The sequence below is a fragment of the Pseudogymnoascus destructans genome (genome assembly GCF_001641265.1).
Source record: "Pseudogymnoascus destructans isolate 20631-21 unplaced genomic scaffold scaffold_17, whole genome shotgun sequence".
Taxonomy (NCBI): Eukaryota; Fungi; Ascomycota; class Leotiomycetes; order Thelebolales; family Thelebolaceae; genus Pseudogymnoascus; species Pseudogymnoascus destructans.
Genome location: NW_020167536.1, coordinates 519,924 through 538,151, shown reverse-complemented (window position 1 = coordinate 538,151; position 18,228 = coordinate 519,924). Strand labels below are relative to the sequence as shown.

The window sequence follows — 18,228 nt, the reverse complement described above, 5'->3', positions numbered from 1 at the left end:
AGCAAGTGATAAGAAGGAAGGAAATATGTCATGTGATGCGGTTTACCGGAGTGTAAACTGAATACTCGAGTACTGTACTACTCGTATTGACGTCACATGATCGTGCCATGTTTGGCTGGGGACCCACGAGGACTTGGGGCCAAGACAAATGGGGTACGTACCCCAAAGAACTATACTTAGAGTAACTTTAGGATGCGGAGATTCTCCAGTTCTCCGAAAACAGATTATGCCTATGTTATAAGGCCAACTCAGGAAGACCAGTGATGGAAATTCTGGGTGTCTAAAAATATAGGGCAACTACGAAAGATTTAGTGGCGGAATTGATTGACGCCTAGTATTTAAGGTTGCAAACGCGTCCCCGAAGTCAGTCACGTCAGCGTCTCTCTCTCAGCCTCTCAGCCTTGCCATGGTGGAAACTCCTTCCTGAACAACTCCCTCGCTCCCTCGCTCCCTCGCTCTCACAACAGCATCGATGACAGCTATGAGGTAACATCAGCTCAAGATGAGCAGGAAGAAAAAGAAGACTGGAAACCAATAGCACCATGGCTACGAATTACTCCGGGTTTGACGCCGACAAAGAGCTTGAGGGTCTTCCATCAGACGCATTCAGCTCATCGCCCGAGCCTGATGCGAGACCAGCAACCCCTCAGAGTCCGCCAGAGTCTCAGCTACTGCCCCGGCAACGCGTTGTAGCGCCTCTGATGGGACTGCGCCAAACTACTCTATTCGGTGGACGAGCAGCAGACAACCCGCTCCCGGCATCCCAGGTCAACAAAGTCCACAGCTACCGGGTTGATTTGCCCCCCGAAGCTCCCACACACCACTCGCTAGATATCGAAGCGCTCAAGACATGGGTATATCCAACAAACCTCGGAGCTATTCGCGATTACCAGTACTCGATTACGAAAAATGGCCTCTTCAATAATACGCTCGTTGCACTTCCGACCGGTCTGGGAAAGACGTTTATTGCAGCCACGATCATGCTCAACTATTATCGATGGACGAAAGATTCCCAGATTGTCTTCATGGCTCCAACCAAACCTCTCGTGGCGCAGCAGGTGGATGCGTGCTTTTATATTGCTGGCATTCCGAGATCATCAACGACTATGCTTACGGGCGAGATTAGTCCGGCGCTGAGAGCAGAAGAATGGGCTTCCAAACGAGTGTTTTTCATGACACCTCAGACACTGGAGAATGATTTGAGAACAGGTCTTGCCGATCCAAAGAAGATTGTGCTCCTAGTGGTCGACGAAGCGCATCGAGCAACGGGCAACTACTCGTACGTCAAGGTCATCGAGTTTATGCGGCGTTTCACGAAGAGCTTTCGCATTCTTGCGTTAACAGCCACCCCTGGTTCGTCCGTTGAGGCCGTTCAAGAAGTCATCAACGGCCTCGAGATTTCAAAGGTGGAGATCAGGACCGAAGAGTCTATTGACATCCAGCAATACGTCCACCAGCGCAACATTGACCAAGTGATTCTCGACCCATCGGAAGAGATTGTAAAGGTTCAAGATCTTTTATCGAGGACGTTGAAACCCCTGGTGGACCAATTATGCGGTCATAATGCGTATTACAACCGGGATCCTCTGTCGCTGACGCCGTTTGGAATGTTGAAGGCTCAAGAGACCTGGCTGAAATCGCCTGCAGGGAAATCGGCGAACTTTGGGTTGAAAGGCATGATGAGAAGCCTGTTCACAGTTCTCGCCGGCGTGTCGCATGGGATAAAGTTGCTGAATTTCCATGGCGTTGGGCCCTTCTTCCAAACGATGAAAGATTTCCGGTCCGAAGCAGAGGAACGCGGTGCTAAACCCGGGAAATATAAGAAACAAATTATGGACAGTCCGCACTTTAAGAAGATGATGGATCTGGTAAATATGTGGATCAACAAGGATGACTTCGTTGGCCATCCAAAACTCACCTACTTATGCGATACTGTGTTGAATCACTTCCTCGATGCTGGTGACGGAAGGAGGGAAGATGGAGCACCACCATCCACTACGAGAATCATCGTCTTTTGCGAATACCGCGGAAGTGCCGAAGAAGTGGCCCGGGTGCTGAATAGGCATGCGCCAATGGTTAGGGCGTCTGTCTTCGTCGGTCAAGCGGGCACGAAGCATTCTGATGGCATGAACCAAGCTATGCAGATTGAGACGATCAGGAAATTCAAAGAGGGAATTTTCAATGTCATTGTTGCCACATCTATAGGCGAAGAAGGCCTTGATATTGGACAGGTTGATCTCATCGTCTGCTACGATGCATCTTCCTCCCCGATTCGCATGCTGCAGCGGATGGGAAGGACGGGCAGAAAGCGGGCGGGAAACATCGTACTACTCCTGATGCGTGGGAAGGAGGAGGATTCGTTCATTAAGGCGAAAGATAACTACGAGGCTATGCAGCGGATGATCAGTGATGGATCTCGATTTAATTTCCGGTTTGATCTGTCAACACGCATAGTGCCCCGAGATATCGTGCCGGCTGTTGATAAGAGGGACATTGAAATACCAGTGGAAAACACCCAAGACCCGTCGTTGCCAGAGCCGAAGCGTCGGGCGAAACGAGCACCGAAAAGGCCGCCAAAGAAATTCAACATGCCTGATGATGTTGGGACAGGCTTTCAGTCTGTAGCGGCAATGATGTCTGGGAAGAAAACCTCCCGAAAGAGCTCTTCATTAGCACAAGCCGTAGAAGAAGTGGTGTCGGAATTATCAGAAGATCAACGGATGGAAAAGCCACTTCTCGAGTCGGTGTTTCTATCTCACTCGGACAAAGTCCTGTTGCTGGAGACATATCAAACCATCGCCGGCGGATTCGAAACACTGGATGTCAGCGTCCCGGAATTAAATAAGCACATTGAGCTGCAACGATCTTTACGGCCGACGGAGCGTGTCAAACACGGGGCCGCTTCAAAGAGGCTCGTGAAGATGCTGCAGTCAATGCAAGATATTAATGACGAGACATTGGGTCGCTGGGAGCGTGTACAAGACGACCCCCTCCCTCTAAGGTCCAGCCAGAACTCGATAGACCTATCGACCAGCCAATCCTCCGCAGCACCACCAGACCTATTCTCTCTCTCCGCCGAAGAATCAGAGACCCTAACCCCACCTCGCCGCAACCGTGCAGCACCCCGACCTAAACATCGCTCAAACGCCCGATCTCCACTTGTAGACTCAATCACCACCTTGTCCAGCAGCTCAGCGGCCCCGCGGTACGACGACGATGAAGAAGACAGCGATCTCGACGACTTCATTGTCCGCGACGACGAGACGCCTAAGGCGCATTCCGCGCGAGAACAGCAGACCATTTTCTCATCAGTCAGTCCCCTAGCGAAAGCGAGGCCGTTCTTCGAACCGACACAGTTCACGGCTACGCAGGAGTCGATGGATGGCGATGAGGAGTTACCAGATATCAGTACGCTGGTTGGGAAGTGGGGGAGGTCGGCGGGGAGGCCTGTGGAGGTGAGGGACGAGGGGGGTGGGGGGAGGAGGAAGAGGAGGAGGGTGGTGGAGGATAGTGATGATGATAGCGATGAGTGATGAGGTTGGTATCTGATTTAAAATGGCGTGGCGTTATGGGAGCCGTGCATAGGGGGAATAGTGGTACAATTTTTGGTAGCGATTGTTCCTAAGAGACCTTGGGGGAGTTGGAAGGTGTATTTACATACTTGTAGAATGAGATATCAAGTCGTAATGCTCTATTATTTGCCTAATGAAATAGCTATGTGTCGCTGGTGACTATATAATAGAGTTTGAAATATGTTTGTACACCTAACCCAGAATATCCCCAACCTAGAACCTCGTAAACACCGTGTATATCAGGAGGGGAGATGAGGGACGAACACGCTCGTAGCGGCTGGTGTGAGCCATGGTTAGGTAGTTCGTGAGATTCCCTATTTTGGCGGCGGTGGTGACTGGGTTGGTGTTTGGGGATGTGGTTGGGGCTTTTCAGCGTGTGATGAGGGGTTGGAAAGGGCACGTAGTTTGTCGGTGCGACGGTGATGTTTCCTCGAGAGATGTCACACGATGGACAGCAGCGAGGAGATATAAAGCTCTTTGCAAAGCTTAAAGGGCTGGCTGGTGCTGAGCCGGAATTGGTGTCATCCCACCCATGCTCGTTTTGACAGCGCCGCGTCAGCAATCAAGGCGACTATCACTCTTCGGATCGTAGAGTCGCCGGGGCGGAGCGAATCAGCGGTCAATCCTTTTGGTTTTCTCTGCTGGCGGGCTTTTCATGTCGCGACATACTTCCCAAATTGAGTTGGGTTGGCGGTTGTTCCCCATAGTGGATGCCATGCCAGTGTGCTCAGTCCTACTTTTCCTGGTCTCAGCCCTGTTCTACGGTGCGGTTTCCACTGGACTATACTCACCGTCAAAGTCAAAGTCGTCGCAATTTATAGCGTCATCATCGCTGGGCAGCTGAAAAAGAGCCATGACAGGCTTGGAATACACACTGAGTGCTCGTACTCTGAACATCCACCGTTCCACGATGGCGTTACTCGCAGGTCGAGAAGGGCTTGCAGTTTTGCCGTGCTGCAGGATGAGAATCAGTGCTGAGAATGACATCCGCTGATAGATCCAGCTCATCAGCCCAGTCTAATTGTGCTCCATTGAGCACCTCTAATCCAATCCACCAAAAAAAGCATAACTAATGCAGACATTTTATTCTCTATATCGTATTCACCAACACTTCACCCTCTAAAGAATCTTCCCCTCCCCCCACTCCCTCCTCCGCTGCCCCAACTCCACCGCGGCCCTCCCCCAATCCTCCCCATGGTTATGCGCCGCATACCCCTTCGCGCCCTTCTCCCCCCCTCCAAGCCCAGCCCTGACCAGCGCCTGCTGCTCACTCAGCACCGTCAGCAGCCCAAAGATAAGCGGCACCCCGGCATCGAGCTGCACGCGCATCAGGCCCGTCGACACCGCGTCGGAGATGTACTCGAAGTGCATCGTCTCGCCCTTGATCAGCACGCCGATAGCGATCAGTGCGTCGAAGGGGGGAGTGTGGGTCGCGGCTGCGTCGGATGCGAGGTCGGAGGTTGAGCCGAGGAGGTCTCCGGCGGAGGAGGTCGAGGATTGAGTAGCTTGGATTTGGGAGGCAGTGTACATCCCGCGCACGGCGATGGGTAGCTCCCTGCGGAGGTTAGCTGCGTGCTCGTGTTTTGCTCCGGTATGTTCGGCGGGGTAGGGCGGGGTGGGGTAGCGGCATGGTCAATGGGGGGAGACATACCAGGAGCCGGGCACGGATTGCACGACGATGTTCGCGGGCTTCACACCGGCGGCGAGGAGCTCCTTGCGTGCGCCCTCGAGGAGTGGCTCGATGATCTGCTCATTCCAGCGTGCGTGCACGATGCCGATGCGGAGGTCTGAGCCGTCGATCTTCGGGGCGGCGCCGATGCCTTTGCCAGTGGGTGACATGGCGATTTCAAGTGATTTCAACGAGTGGTAGATAGTTTTTTGGGTTGGTGGATAGTTGTAGGAGTGAGGAGATAGCTAAGGTGAGCTCGGGGAGGACGTCGTCGTACCTGGCGGGTGTGAGATCATTACCTGTCAGACTGTTGGAGAAAGATGCAGGAGCCTGGGGAATACGGGCACTTTAGGCCCAGGAAATTGGGATTTTCCCAGGCGACCCGTCGGATTCTCCATTTGGGACTCGGGGTGGATTGGCATCGGGATGATCGTAATTAAATCACCCGATACCTGAACCCCTATTCTGGAGAGTATTCGGGCTTCCCCCGATGCCCTACAAATACAGTACGTAGGCCCAGTAGATAGTGTAGTAATCAAAAAATCAATTCATTATTCTATATACTGTAGTCTACTGTCGAGTTTTCCTACCCGTTGCGCAAAAGCCCGAAGGTCCGGTCACCAAACACACCGCACGATTTGCGCGCGGTCGCAATATCTCGGTCCTTCCTACAACACAGACCACGCTAGAAGCGGGGCAGTTTGGGTCACGTGTGGTGGGGTAGAATTATTTGCCTGATGGTTGTCGATTGGGGATGAAGTGCTACGCTCTATCCGTTTGTCTCACATAGCCAGCTCATCTGTTCTCATTCGAGCTGATTCGTGTAAATACATTTGAGCGGGTCGAATATCCTGTGGAACTCATTCGCGCCTGGTGCTGCAGCAATCCAATCTAAATATCTTCTACACCGGCACCAGCTCTCAAAACATACCTTAAACTTCCCCAACACCTCCTCACGATGTCCTCCTCCTCTCACCCCCCAACGAAGCTGACAGTCCTCATCTCCGGCTCCGGCACCAACCTCCAAGCCCTGATCGACGCCACGACTAGCTCCCCACCAACTCTCCCAAACACAGTCATCACGCACGTAATCTCCAACAAAAAGAACGCCTATGGACTCGACCGCGCCCGCTCTGCCGGCATAAAGACATCCTACCACAACCTCGTCGCCGGCCACTACCTCAAGAGCGGCGAAAAGGACCCCGAGGCTATCAAGGCCGGTCGCGAGAAGTATGACGCCGATCTCGCAGCGCTGATCCTGGGCGACGGGCCGGACCTGATCGTTTGCGTGAGTCCCCCCTTATCCTAACCTCCTATATTACTGTGATGGAGATGGAAGCTAACGGACACAGGCGGGCTGGATGCACATTCTATCACCCCCCTTCCTAGCGCCCCTCGAAAAGGAGCATGTCCCGGTCATAAACCTGCACCCCGCGCTCCCCGGCGCCTACGACGGCGCTAACGCGATTAAACGCGCCTACGAGGATTTCGTGGCTGGGAAGTCGAAGGGGCCGACGGGGGTGATGGTGCACTATGTTGTTGCGGAGGTGGATCGCGGGCAGCCGGTATTGGTGCGGGAGGTTGAGTTCCAAGAGGGCGAGACGCTGGAGGGGCTGGAGGGACGGATTCATGAGGTTGAGCATGGGATTATTGTGGAGGGGACGAGGAAGGCTAGTGAGGAGTTGTGGGAGGGGAGGGAGAAGGAGGGAGGGAAATAGAGATATGTATGTTTTTTTATGTTCCATGGTGTCTTCAGTGACCTTCCCTTCCTTCCTCCATCACAATCCGTGGCGGATACGCCTATTACGGCTTTCCCTTTCATAGTATTCCCTGTCCAGCATTTCCTGGAGCTAGTGATTCCGCATCGTCCAAAGACCGCCCAATATCAGACTGCTCCTCCGTCACCGTCACTTTCCAGCGACTCCTCCATATCCGCCTCCGCTCGCCTCTCTCGTTGCGCAGCCTCCCACTTCAAGTACAAATCCACATCCTTCGCCACAACCCCCGGAACAGACATATCTTGCACCCACCCGGGCAACACACCCCCCGCCCTCGACGCTGTCGCCATAACCCACTCTACATCCGGCCCAACCCTTCTAAACCGTTCTACCGCCGCATACCTCGCCGGCACCGCCTGCGCCCACAGCTTCCACTTCACACCCACCGGCACGGTCACCACCACAAACTCCCCGCCCTCCACACCCATATCAACTCGCTCTGCGATCCCCTGCAGCACCGGGAAGGAGCGCGGGTGCAGGGGCTTTGGGAGGCTATGCACGATCTCTAGCAGCTCGAGGCTAACTCCCTTCCACTGCTCATGCGGGAGCTCAAGGCTCACATCTTTCACCGCCTCTTCCCACCACGCGACTCTCTCGAAGCCAATCACTGAAGGCGTGAATGCCTGTTCGTGGAGCGTATGTTCTGTCTTGAACGCCGCCTCGAACTCAGTCCACGACGCGGTTTCGCGCTCGGCGGCGTCGCGGTGCGAGCTGCGTCTGCAGACCCAGTGTGCACCGTTGTGGGGGCCGGATGAGAGGTGGATGGGGGCGGTGGAGTTGGGGTAGTGTCGTGGCTTGCGCTGTAGGGTCCAGGAGGGGCGGGAGCCGTCGCGGGGGGCGGCGGAGGAGAGGAGGGTGAGGGCTTCGGTGAGGAGGGATGTGAGGAGGGAGGTGGCTGAGGGCGCGGAGGCATAGGGGGTGGGGAGGTCGGGATAGTCTGAGGAGCTGTTGGTTTGGGGGGAGCGGGGGAGGTGGGTGAGGGAGTAGGGGGTGAGGGATAGGAACGGGCCGGAGGAGGTTGTGGTGGCCATCGGAGAGGGCTGACTTTAGCCTGGAGCCTATTGGCGTAATGACCGTGACTGCGGAGATGTGACACGCGGCTCAGTGGATATTTGTGCGGCTATCAAACATCGTCTGTGTATTCTTATAACCCAAACAGTGCTGTTGAGGTATCTTCATCATTAAACACGTGATCGGGCATTCTGGTCGTGCTCGTGCTCGTGCTCGTTTTCGTATAGGTTTATGCCTTGGAATTCTGGGATCAATCTCAGACTACTATAAGCGCACCCTCATTGGCTACAATGAATACGCTAGGCCGAAATACTCGTTTCTGCCCGGCGGTGGCCAAAGGAGCCATGGCACTAAGCAACTTTAATGAAATACTGCCAAACATTCGAGGGGCCAATCACAGCCACCTTTCCTAATTCGATTATCTCCCCAGAAAACTATACAAATTGTCTCCTGTCCCTCCCTCCTGTCCAAACCAAACACCACTTCGGTTCCTACGAATTCACCCCGACCACCTGGACCGTTCCCTCGCCGAACACATACGGCACAATGGGCCTAACAGAGAGCCTTACTGAGGCCGTCCTGATCCCAATCAATGCGCAGATTTCGGAGCGTGGTCTCGGCGTCGTGGCAGCCGTCGGATTCGCGTCGTTCATCGTCCTCGCTGTCGTCCTCAATGTCTTGAGCCAGCTTCTTCCCCAAAACCCCAATGAGCCGCCGCTTGTTTTCCACTGGTTCCCCATCCTCGGAAACACTATCAGCTATGGAATGGACCCATACCCCTTCTTCTTCAAGTGCAGAGAAAAGGTTCGTGAACATGAAAGTGCTGGGCGAAGAACCAAGCTGACTTTAGTAGTATGGTGATATCTTTACTTTTATCCTCCTCGGAAAGAAGACCACCGTATACCTTGGAACAGCTGGCAACGAGTTCATCCTCAACGGCAAGCTCAAGGACGTGAACGCGGAGGAGATCTACACAAAGCTCACCACGCCAGTTTTCGGTACCGGAGTTGTCTACGACTGCCCCAACTCGAAGCTCATGGAGCAGAAGAAAGTACGGAGTTTGAATACACTGAGAAATGATTATTGGCTAACTGGCACAGTTCGTGAAAGTCAGTCTCACCACCGAGACATTCAGGTCCTACGTGCCCCTTATCGTCCAGGAGGTCACCAACTTCATCAAGACCAGCCCGATGTTCAAGGGTCCCAGCGGTAAAACCGACGTTCCCGCAGCCATGTCTGAGATCACCATCTACACCGCTTCCCGTACACTCCAAGGGAAGGAAGTCCGATCCAGGTTCAACGCCGAATTTGCCAACCTCTTCCACGACCTCGACATGGGCTTCACCCCGATCAACTTCATGCTTCACTGGGCACCTCTGCCACAAAACCGTGCTCGCGATCGCGCTCAGAGAATCCTTTCCGAGACATACATGGAGATCATCCAGGAACGTCGCGCCGGAAACGTCCCTGATGAGAATGAGCACGATTTGATCCGACATCTGATGGCATCGGTTTACAAGGACGGCACCCCTCTCCCTGACAAGGAGATTTCACACATGATGATTGCCATGCTCATGGCGGGACAGCACTCCTCGTCATCGACCAGCTCCTGGATGATGCTTAACCTCGCCGCCCGCCCCGATATAATCGAGGGACTCTACCAAGAACAGATCCGCCTCCTAGGCGCCGACCTCCCCCCCTTGACCTATGAGAACTTGGGCAAGCTCACCCTGAACAACGCCGTCCTCAAGGAGACCCTCCGTCTCCACACCCCCATCCACTCCATCCTCCGCAAAGTCAAGTCCCCCATGCCCGTCCCCGGAACCAACTTCGTCATCCCAACAACCCACACCCTCCTCTCCTCCGCCGGTGTCACCGCGCGGATGGAGGAGTACTTCCCCGACCCTCTCAAGTGGGACCCCCATCGCTGGGACGCAGGCGCAGCCGGCGTCCAGATGGGCGAGATCAAGGAGGAGCACGAGGACTACGGCTACGGCATGATCAGCAAGGGCGCCACGTCGCCCTACCTGCCCTTTGGCGCTGGCCGCCACCGCTGCATCGGCGAGCAGTTCGCCGGCCTGCAGCTCGGGGCCATCATCGCGACCATGGTGCGCGAGTTCAAGTGGAGGCTGCCTGACGGCGTGAACGAGGTTGTCGGCACGGATTACAGCTCGCTGTTCTCGCGGCCGCTGACCCCGGCCATGATTGTGTGGGAGAAGCGGGAGAAGAACTAAGGGCCAGCCTGTGATAAGGTCGCTGCAGAGATGGATGGTTGGGAGTACGGATTGGCGGGCTCCGCGGAGTGTAAATAATTGTACTGGGCGGCGTTTGGAATGACAGGAAACAGATATATAGATTTACCTAATATCACATAACAGTTTGAGTAGCCGGTTCTAGATACCGAAGCAAGAATGCCCTTTCTCCCACTCTCTCGCTCAGTCACCGTGAACCCCCCGTTTCCACAGGCAACCGCGTATTGCACTACGTTCGGACCTCGCCTCACCTCTCCCTCCCCTCCTCTGCCCCCCAACCGGCGAGGCCGCCCACCAGCCCTGCCATCACCACACCCTCCCTCCTGTAAACGAGCGCAAATGCCGCAGGCGCAAATGAGGTGACAAGGCACCACCTTAACCCCCCCCTCCCCACAGTCGTGCATCTGCGTTACCCGCCCCCACGACCGCCGGCGGTAAACCAGCGTCCGCGGCTGGCCGTTCGTTTCGTGGTGCTGTACGCGATCCGTGCTCGGTATGACCAACGCATTTGGGGGCGGTTACTTTAATGCGACCGCGTTGATGGGGGAGGGCTGCGGCTGCGGCGGGGAGGGGGGGGGGGTGGGGGGGAAAGGGGGGTGTTGGGTGGACAGCCTTGGAAGATAGGGGGGACCCTGCTACTGTGGATTTGGATTTGGGTCTCTTGTGTTGCAAGCAATTCCAAATATCTCCACAATCGTACTTCTGTGCTCGTGAGACTTTTTCTTCCTTCCTTGCTTGCTTGCTTTGCTCTTCGCAAGGGCCGGATAGTGGGGGCCTAAAACCAACACCAGTATCGCCACAGGACTCCGTCTCCCGCGGCCATTCACCACCCTGCACTCGGCCAAGCAGCTTCCCTCGGCTGTGGGATTTAAGGTCTTTGTGGTTTTGGGCGCTTTGCGCTCGCGATTGGACGATCGAGAGCGGGAGCCATCGTCTTTGCGGGATGATGATGCGGGATGATGATGCGGGATGGGGATGTCTAATTCTGCTCGTGGCCTCAGGCTGTTCAGAATCTAGAAGAGGGATCGACTACATAATCATATGTGATATTTAGATTGGTGGGGATACACAGAGTCGCTGAGGTGAATCCGCGGCAATGGATTTTGGAGACCACATCGGAGATGAGTCCGACAGGAGCCACGACAGCTGCTTCTCTCTGATCGTGCCTATGCGGCCATCATTCTTGCTGAAGCCTAGCGCGGAGATCACTTGATTGAGAGTACATGCAGGACAATTCCTGGTTTTCGAGAAGTATTCAAGAAGTGGATATGGCCCTGTTGGATGAGACCGTTGGCAGTAACACCACTCACTGGTGTGTAAGTTAGTGCATAGCCCCTGAGCCTGAGTTGGACTGTAAAGTCCAGTACTGTACAGTTCAATGGAGTAATTTATCTTCCTGGCCGCTATTCTCTCGGACTTCTCGAACGAGATAGTATTGAGGAGATAGATATTTGAGAACACGCGCTTGTAGTAAGTTAGGGTTGTGGTGGTCCAGTGTGCATCGCCTCATCGAATGAACCTGCGCCACACTGTAGGTAGCAGCATCACCACACACACCCCCTTTACTTTGCTGCCTGCGGCAATCACAGACATATAATGGGGTGACATGGCCTCTGAAATGGCCGCGGGACTTGGATCTAGGGCTCGGCCAGTTCGGAGACTCGGAGACCATATCGGCGGCCATGCGGGCCACCGAGGCCAAGTGCAAGACCAGGCAGAGAGAGAGGCAGAGGGAAACAGCAGCACCAAAGACGACTAACGGTATCAAGGTTACGTTTCGTTTCACGGCATGATGCAAGCCCTATTCTCTCTGCCTCAGCCACGATCCGCGGGCAGTGTCGCGGCGGCCTGATGGGAAATGGGAAAAGAAGTTCTACTATCGTCGTCGACGCCAAGAACTATGACGCTTACGGTTGTTCCGGGCATGCGCAAATGCAGAAGAAAATGAGGTCTCTCTGTGAGGAGAGCGTCGTTTGATATCCCACCGTAAGAGACAGCGGGGATGACGGGGCTGCCATCCTAGTGCTCGCTTCAAGCGTCTGCAGCTTTTAACTCGCTACCGTTGAGTGATGCTGTGTGGATATTGTGGCTTAACCGGCATGACAAGCTGGAGAAAGTAGCAACGCCCGCATCACCTCCCAAGTCACCATACCTTGTGCCCTGAGGTCACCGAAAGCAGGTTCCGTGATAACCAACGCGATGTACACATGCACTGGGCCTCGCCATGGCCGGCCTGGTATCATTTTTTATACTTCCATCTGATGGATATCCGCCGCCCTCGATGCTGTGTAAGCGCCGTTGGAAAGTTGGAGAGGAGGCCTTGGGCTTGACCCTCCCTCGATATCACATTATTCACCGCATGCCGATTTTAGGCCGGAAAGCCTTGCTGCTGCTACTGATGGTTCAGGCCGAAGGCAAACACCAACCAACACGCCGGGATGCTGTCCGGCGAGGACTATAAGACTCAATGGAAGCCATCATGGGTTGCCCTTCCACACCTCATCGAGCATCCTATCCTCACCTCAGGCGCATATGTCGTCTCCCGCGTCAGGCTTCTCCCGACTCTCCCTCTCCAGAATGGCATCCACCCGCCCAGAAGATGGTGCTACCCAGCCCAGCAACGACTCCTCTGACGCCTCCGACAGCGAGGACAGCAACGACGACTCGGGCGAAGACTCCAGCCCCGAAGACGCCTCCATCCTCCGCTCCGCCCACACCAAGCTCCGCTACGACACCAGCCGCCTCACACGCAGCACCACGCGCCGCGCCCGCGCCGGCCTCAACGAGCCCTTCACCCTCAGCCACTGCTCCGTCTACAACCCCTCCGAAGGCTCCGAGTACTTCGCCTTCCAGATCTTCGAAACCGTCAGCTTCTCCGTCCGCGTCGGCGCCCCGGACTCCGAGTACCGCAGCCCGACCTGCCACTGCGACTCCGACCCCGGCCCCTGCCGCCACATCTTCTGGCTCCTCGACCAGATCGCCTCGCACACCCTCTCCAGCTCCGACAAATCCACCCCCCTCCCCCTCTCCTCCCGCGGCTTCTCCCGCACCCCCGCAAACGCAGACGCTTACCACCACATCACGGCCTCGGGGCCGCACCTCTTCCAAGAACTCGACTGCGACCACCGCATCGCGCCGAGCTATACGAAGCCCTCCCCTGCCGCCGCGACAGCAGCAAGAATCACGGATATCCGCGACATCCTCGCCTCCTTCTCCCCAGCGACCCGCGACGACTACCGCCCTGACATCTTCTCCGCCCCCCCCCCCGACCCATCCTCCCCCTCCTCTTCCCCACAGACCTCGAGAAAACACTCGCCCACGCCGCCCTCGCGAACCCAGACCTCTTCCGCCACCTCCGCGCGCTCGTCCCGTCCTCGCACTGCACGGCGTCTTTTTTCCGGAAGCAGCGCGCGCGTGCTGCAGCGGCGTTGGCGAAGTTGGATGCGTATACGGCGACGCGACCGCGCGCTGCTGCTGCGGGGGGGCCGCTGGTGGTGGTGCATGATGTGAAATTCGCAGCTACCGCCGTCTCCGAAGCCGTCGCCGCAATCCTCGCCCGCGTCCACGAAGCGCGCGCACCCCTCTCCATCGCCGCGCGCCAAGCTGCCGCCGAGTCCCTCGCTCTCACGCTCCTCGACCTCTCCAAGCGCAACATCGACGTCTACGCCACTCCCATCTGGAAAGGAACACGCCAGCAAACCCTCTCCCTAACCGATCGCAACATCTTTGCGCATTTCTTCGGCAGCGAGCCGCCTGCTGGGGGGGAGCGGTTTTTGGTGGATGGATTGGCGAATTTGGGGGATGCGGGACGCGGGGTTGTGGGGGTGCTGGAGGAGGCGAGGGAGGCGTTTGGGGCGAGGGCGGCGCCGGTTGTTTATGGAGAGAAACTGGGGTGGTTGGTGGGGAGTTTGAGAAGGGAGGGGGCGGGTGCGAGGGAGGGGAAGAGGGGGGCTGGGGAAGGGGAGGGGAGGGGGAGGAAGAGGATGAAGTGAGATGAGATGAGATGAGATGGGGTTTACCTGATCTCGACCTTTTTTCACTATGGGCCTGTGGATGGGGGATTTTCTTTTGTCGTCTGTGCTACTCTCATTTCTTCAGTGCAAGAGGGAGGGGATCTGTTGATCGGATCCCCCCCGTCAGCCTCGCCAATTATCCTCTTCTCTCGTGCTATTTTTCATCTTTTTTTATCCCTGCTTTTTACCGATTTTGCTCTCTTCATCATTCTTCATCGCCCTCCTCCATGTTGTCCGGGACGGCTATGGTGGAGGGTGATGGCGTAATCAAGGAGGATGGTTGTTTTGGATTTTGTTTGGTTTGGGTTTGCAGGAATATAATATAAAACAAGAAAAACCCCCAATTATTTTTGGGTTCTTTAGATGAGATGGGAAACCCCAACTGGAAAAACAATAAAACTACAAAAAAACTTCGAAAACACGACAACACTCTACACCTTCTCCCCCCCCGAACCCGTCATACCGGCTCCTTCCCTCCCTAAACAAAACTCCCTTGCTACATCGTGCCTTCCTTCATTTTCCCCCCTTCCTTAGCGCCTTCCTCCACCGCAGCCAAAACACCTCGTTCGCTCCTCCCTTCCTTCCTCCCTTCCTTCCTCCCTTCCTTCCTCCCTTCCTTCCTCCCTTCCTTCCTCCCTTCCTTCCTCCCTCCTTCCCAGCCACACTGGCACCAACATGAACTAGGGTTAGCATACCTACCCCTTTTTAGGGGGGGGGCATTGAAGGAGCTGGTGCTGTTACCTGTATGCATCGCTCTTATCCTCAATTCTCATTTCTCACCTCACCTCATCCATCATTCTCATTTCTCACTTATCGCTTCTCCGTAAACACACAAACACACACACACAACAAGACTACCCCGCAATGTAGCTGGTTTTTATTTCATTATATTTATTTAATTCCTCGCATTTCAAGTTCGTAACCGCCCCTAGCCCCCAAAATGAAAACCCCAAACTAGAAAACCCAAAGCCAAACCCAGATAAAAATCCTCCATCCCATCTCGTCCAGACGCCTGCGCCCCACCCCCCCCCAAAAAAAAAATACCTCCATCCCATCATAACCCATCGTAATCCATCACAATCTCATCCCCGGCCCATCATCAACCCCCCCTCGGGCAACCTCCTCTCCCTCCCCGCGCCAGCCGAAGCAAAGCAAGTCCCACCAGCCGCCTCCCAAAACCACTCCCTCCCCCTCTCACCACAGCGAAAACCTCCCCCCCAAAAAACACGAAAAGACGGGTAAAGACGAGCTATTCATACAGAACAGAAGACAAGGTAATTGAGGGCAAGCAGGCCCCCGAAAAAAGGTATGATGAATTCATACAGAGATAATGTATGTGTATGCAAGCCATCCCACCCCTAACACCGCCCGAAGAACCTCTTTGCGAGTATCCCGCGCCGCGCCCCTCGCCATGGCCAAGATTCTAACATTCTCCCCCCCCCCCCTCTTTTTTTTTTCTTTCAGAATTCCTCGTCTCTTTCTTGCCCACAAAGCGTTCAAAGGCCCCCTCATTTCGCCGCCATCGCATCCGTCGCAGCTCCTTTTTTCTTCTTGAATTGGTTTGTTTTTGCTTTGCCCTGGGCAGAGGGAGCGAGTGAGCGAGTGGGTGGGTGGGTGTGTTGGCTGGTCGATGGTGTTGTTTTTTGTTTGTTTGTTTCGGTCGTCGGGGGAACTGGATGGGGAGAATGTATGTGCATAGGTAGAGCGCTCAGGTGTGGTTGGGATGAGCTGGGTGTATGATGCGTGATGGGATGAGGTGCGTGTATCCGCCGTGCCAGCCACCGGTCATCCCCCCGTCTGCCGGCCTACGTCAGCAAGAAACCGAGCAAACGTGACAAATGCAGCGACGGGCACCAGGTCACACAGCCATCATCCGCACCGTCAAGTCTTCCCTTACACACATACAAACACTCTCTCCCTCTCACAGCTCAATCCATATAAAACTCCCCCCTCAACATCCTCTCCCCCACCTCATCCGGCTTCATCCTCTCCTTCCTCTGCGGCACCGGCTGCGGTTGCGTCCTCGCCGGCACCTGCGCCATCATCTGATCACCCCCTTCGCTCTTCGCTCTCACATGCGGAGGTCCCCCTTGACCCCCCTGCGCTCCCATGCTACCAAACCCCCCCCCCGCAGCAGGGGGGGAACTGCCCATCATAGGCCTATGAACGGCGCTCGCTGCGCGCTCCCGGAATTGTTCGGACCAATTCAGACCCCCCGCATCACTGGGGCTTCTGGACTTGGACTGTGGACTCGTCGGTCCCACGCCGCCCGCTCCATTCCCCGACCCGCGGGGAAACAGCCCCGACGACCCACCGAAGGACATATGTCTCGAAAACGGGGTGGTAGGCACGCTCCCCGAATCCGGCGAGTCGTCTTCAATCGCCGACTCCGAGACCGCAGAGTTAGTCAGGCTCGAGGCGGTGGAGGAGGCGATGCTAGCGCGGCGGTCGCGCGGGAAGAAGGTCGTGGCGCCGGCGGAGGTGGAGAGGGGGGAGCCGGAGAGGCCGAGGGTGGAGATGGACATGCGTCGGCGGGAGGAGGGGGTTGGGAGGGCGGCGGTGGTGGAGGAGGTGGTTGAGGAGGGGGGGGAGGGGTTCTGGCGCAGGGCAGAGGGGGGGGTGCCGTTGGTGCCGTTGGCGGGGGCGCCGCGGGGGCCGAAGATGGCGGAGAAGGTTGCGCTGGAGAAGGAGCCGCGGCGGCGGTCGGGGTTGGGGGTGGGGGTGGGGTTGTCGTCGGTCATTGTTGTGGGTGTGGCGGGTGTGGGTGGTTGTGTCGTCATTGTGGTGGTGTGGTGTGAAGGGTGAATGGATGTGTGGGGGGTTGGTGTGGGGGGTTGGTGTGGAGTGCCGGGGTTTGTCGTGTAGAGGTATTGGGTTCGTAGAGGTGTTGGGGTGGTAGAGGTGTTGGGGTGGTAGAGGTGAACTGTTGATTGCAGACTGGACTGTTGATTGCAGACTGGACTGTTGATTGCAGACTGGACTGTTGATTGCAGACTGGGTCAGCGTCTCTCCTCACGTAGCAGACTGCTGCTGCCTGACGACGCTGCTGACTGACGGCGCTGCTGACTGACGACGCCACTGACCTTGTCACTTCGGCGGAATCGTCGGGCGGGCGGGGGTAGTATTGCAGCGGTGAGGTGGTGCGTCTCTCGTGTCTCGTGTCTCGTCAGGTTGGTTATGTAGGGAAGGTGTCGACACAGTCGTGTCTCGTTGGTCTCCGTCTTGTCGTCTCTCAGCTTGTACAGGCGGCGGCAGCTATGCAGCAGGTGTAGCTCTCTCTCCTGTGACTTGCAATGGTAGATTCTTGCAAGGCGAATAACGTTTGGTGATGTCTGTTTGTATGAAGGATGGAAGGGAAGGGGACTGTGTGAATGAGAGGATGAGAAAGGGTGGTAGGTAGGGTAGGTAGGGTAGGTAGGGTAGGTAGGGTAGGTAGGGTAGGTAGGGTAGGTAGGGTAGGTAGGGTAGGTAGGTGTGTTCTGGTTCTGGGTTAGGCGTACATAAGCAAGCATAAGCAGGCAGGTATCTTAGCGTAATCAGGATAGCGGGGGATTGGCGATTGGCGATTGGCGATTGGCGATTGGCGATTGGGAAGGGTTTGGTGGGTAGTTGGGGGAAGGGTGGTAGTGGCGGAGGTGTGGCGAATGGGAGAGCTTGGATTGGGGAAGGGGGGAAGAGTTGGGTGGTGGGGTAAATGGTAGAGGGGAGGAGTGGGGGATGCTATCATGGACGGTTGATTGTTCGTCCGTCCGTCTGTCTCTGGTAGTAGGTCAGGCTGCTGCGGTTGTCTGGCTGTGTGGCGGTGGCGGTGGCGACCGGTCTACTTCCACCAACCACTTAGTAGTCCAGTCCAGTCCAGTCCAGTCCAGTCCAGTCCAGTCCAGTCTAGTACTCCTCCTTACCTCATACTTCACTCATGTTTTGTGCCTGAGA

General features: G+C 55.9%; 9 protein-coding genes across 9 annotated transcripts; 4 read left to right on the top strand and 5 right to left on the bottom strand.

Annotated features, from left to right (window-relative positions):
* The first annotated feature begins 230 nt into the window (after positions 1–230).
* Positions 231–3,689, top strand: MPH1 (3'-5' DNA helicase). The gene has a single exon (XM_024470605.1). It carries the CDS (start codon positions 543–545, stop codon positions 3,531–3,533), a length of 2,991 nt encoding a protein of 996 aa, XP_024322167.1. The 5' UTR covers positions 231–542; the 3' UTR covers positions 3,534–3,689.
* A 536-nt stretch (positions 3,690–4,225) lies between these two features.
* Positions 4,226–4,580, bottom strand: VC83_07024 (uncharacterized protein; the record flags this gene model as incomplete). Its single annotated transcript, XM_024470604.1, has 2 exons — positions 4,226–4,308; positions 4,364–4,580. 2 exons carry the CDS (start codon positions 4,578–4,580, stop codon positions 4,226–4,228), a joined length of 300 nt encoding a protein of 99 aa, XP_024322166.1.
* Positions 4,581–4,691: 111 nt separating this feature from the next.
* VC83_07023 (uncharacterized protein) lies at positions 4,692–5,770 on the bottom strand (the record flags this gene model as incomplete). Its single annotated transcript, XM_024470603.1, has 2 exons — positions 5,224–5,770; positions 4,692–5,127 (listed from the first exon to the last, which is right to left on the bottom strand). The coding sequence occupies exons 1-2, from the start codon at positions 5,409–5,411 to the stop codon at positions 4,692–4,694; spliced, it is 624 nt and encodes a 207-aa protein (XP_024322106.1). The 5' UTR covers positions 5,412–5,770.
* A 12-nt stretch (positions 5,771–5,782) lies between these two features.
* Positions 5,783–6,959, top strand: VC83_07022 (uncharacterized protein; the record flags this gene model as incomplete). Its single annotated transcript, XM_024470602.1, has 2 exons — positions 5,783–6,529; positions 6,594–6,959. Exons 1-2 carry the CDS (start codon positions 6,200–6,202, stop codon positions 6,957–6,959), a joined length of 696 nt encoding a protein of 231 aa, XP_024322168.1. The 5' UTR covers positions 5,783–6,199.
* Positions 6,935–8,316, bottom strand: VC83_07021 (uncharacterized protein). The gene has a single exon (XM_024470601.1). It carries the CDS (start codon positions 8,048–8,050, stop codon positions 7,127–7,129), a length of 924 nt encoding a protein of 307 aa, XP_024322107.1. The 5' UTR covers positions 8,051–8,316; the 3' UTR covers positions 6,935–7,126.
* Positions 8,317–8,444: 128 nt separating this feature from the next.
* Positions 8,445–10,595, top strand: ERG11 (Lanosterol 14-alpha-demethylase). Its single transcript, XM_024470600.1, has 3 exons — positions 8,445–8,834; positions 8,884–9,081; positions 9,131–10,595. Exons 1-3 carry the CDS (start codon positions 8,577–8,579, stop codon positions 10,262–10,264), a joined length of 1,590 nt encoding a protein of 529 aa, XP_024322169.1. The 5' UTR covers positions 8,445–8,576; the 3' UTR covers positions 10,265–10,595.
* A 1,062-nt stretch (positions 10,596–11,657) lies between these two features.
* On the bottom strand, positions 11,658–11,966 carry VC83_07019 (uncharacterized protein; the record flags this gene model as incomplete). The annotated part of the gene is made up of 1 exon (XM_024470599.1): positions 11,658–11,966. The coding sequence occupies one exon, from the start codon at positions 11,964–11,966 to the stop codon at positions 11,658–11,660; it is 309 nt and encodes a 102-aa protein (XP_024322180.1).
* A 783-nt stretch (positions 11,967–12,749) lies between these two features.
* On the top strand, positions 12,750–13,787 carry VC83_07018 (uncharacterized protein; the record flags this gene model as incomplete). Its single annotated transcript, XM_024470598.1, has 1 exon — positions 12,750–13,787. The coding sequence occupies one exon, from the start codon at positions 12,750–12,752 to the stop codon at positions 13,785–13,787; it is 1,038 nt and encodes a 345-aa protein (XP_024322181.1).
* A 1,616-nt stretch (positions 13,788–15,403) lies between these two features.
* VC83_07017 (uncharacterized protein) lies at positions 15,404–17,216 on the bottom strand. The gene has a single exon (XM_024470597.1). The coding sequence runs from the start codon at positions 17,073–17,075 to the stop codon at positions 16,224–16,226; it is 852 nt and encodes a 283-aa protein (XP_024322233.1). The 5' UTR covers positions 17,076–17,216; the 3' UTR covers positions 15,404–16,223.
* Positions 17,217–18,228: the final 1,012 nt, after the last annotated feature.

Excerpts from the sequence above, each read along its gene's own strand:
- MPH1 (XM_024470605.1), top strand. The coding sequence starts at position 543 with ATGGCTACGAATTACTCCGGGTTTGACGCCGACAAAGAGCTTGAGGGT.
- VC83_07021 (XM_024470601.1), bottom strand. The coding sequence starts at position 8,050 with ATGGCCACCACAACCTCCTCCGGCCCGTTCCTATCCCTCACCCCCTAC.
- ERG11 (XM_024470600.1), top strand. The coding sequence starts at position 8,577 with ATGGGCCTAACAGAGAGCCTTACTGAGGCCGTCCTGATCCCAATCAAT. Across the intron at positions 8,835-8,883 it reads TCTTCAAGTGCAGAGAAAAG|TATGGTGATATCTTTACTTT; the intron begins GTTCGTGAACAT and ends TGACTTTAGTAG. Across the intron at positions 9,082-9,130 it reads AGCTCATGGAGCAGAAGAAA|TTCGTGAAAGTCAGTCTCAC; the intron begins GTACGGAGTTTG and ends TAACTGGCACAG.
- VC83_07017 (XM_024470597.1), bottom strand. The coding sequence starts at position 17,075 with ATGACGACACAACCACCCACACCCGCCACACCCACAACAATGACCGAC.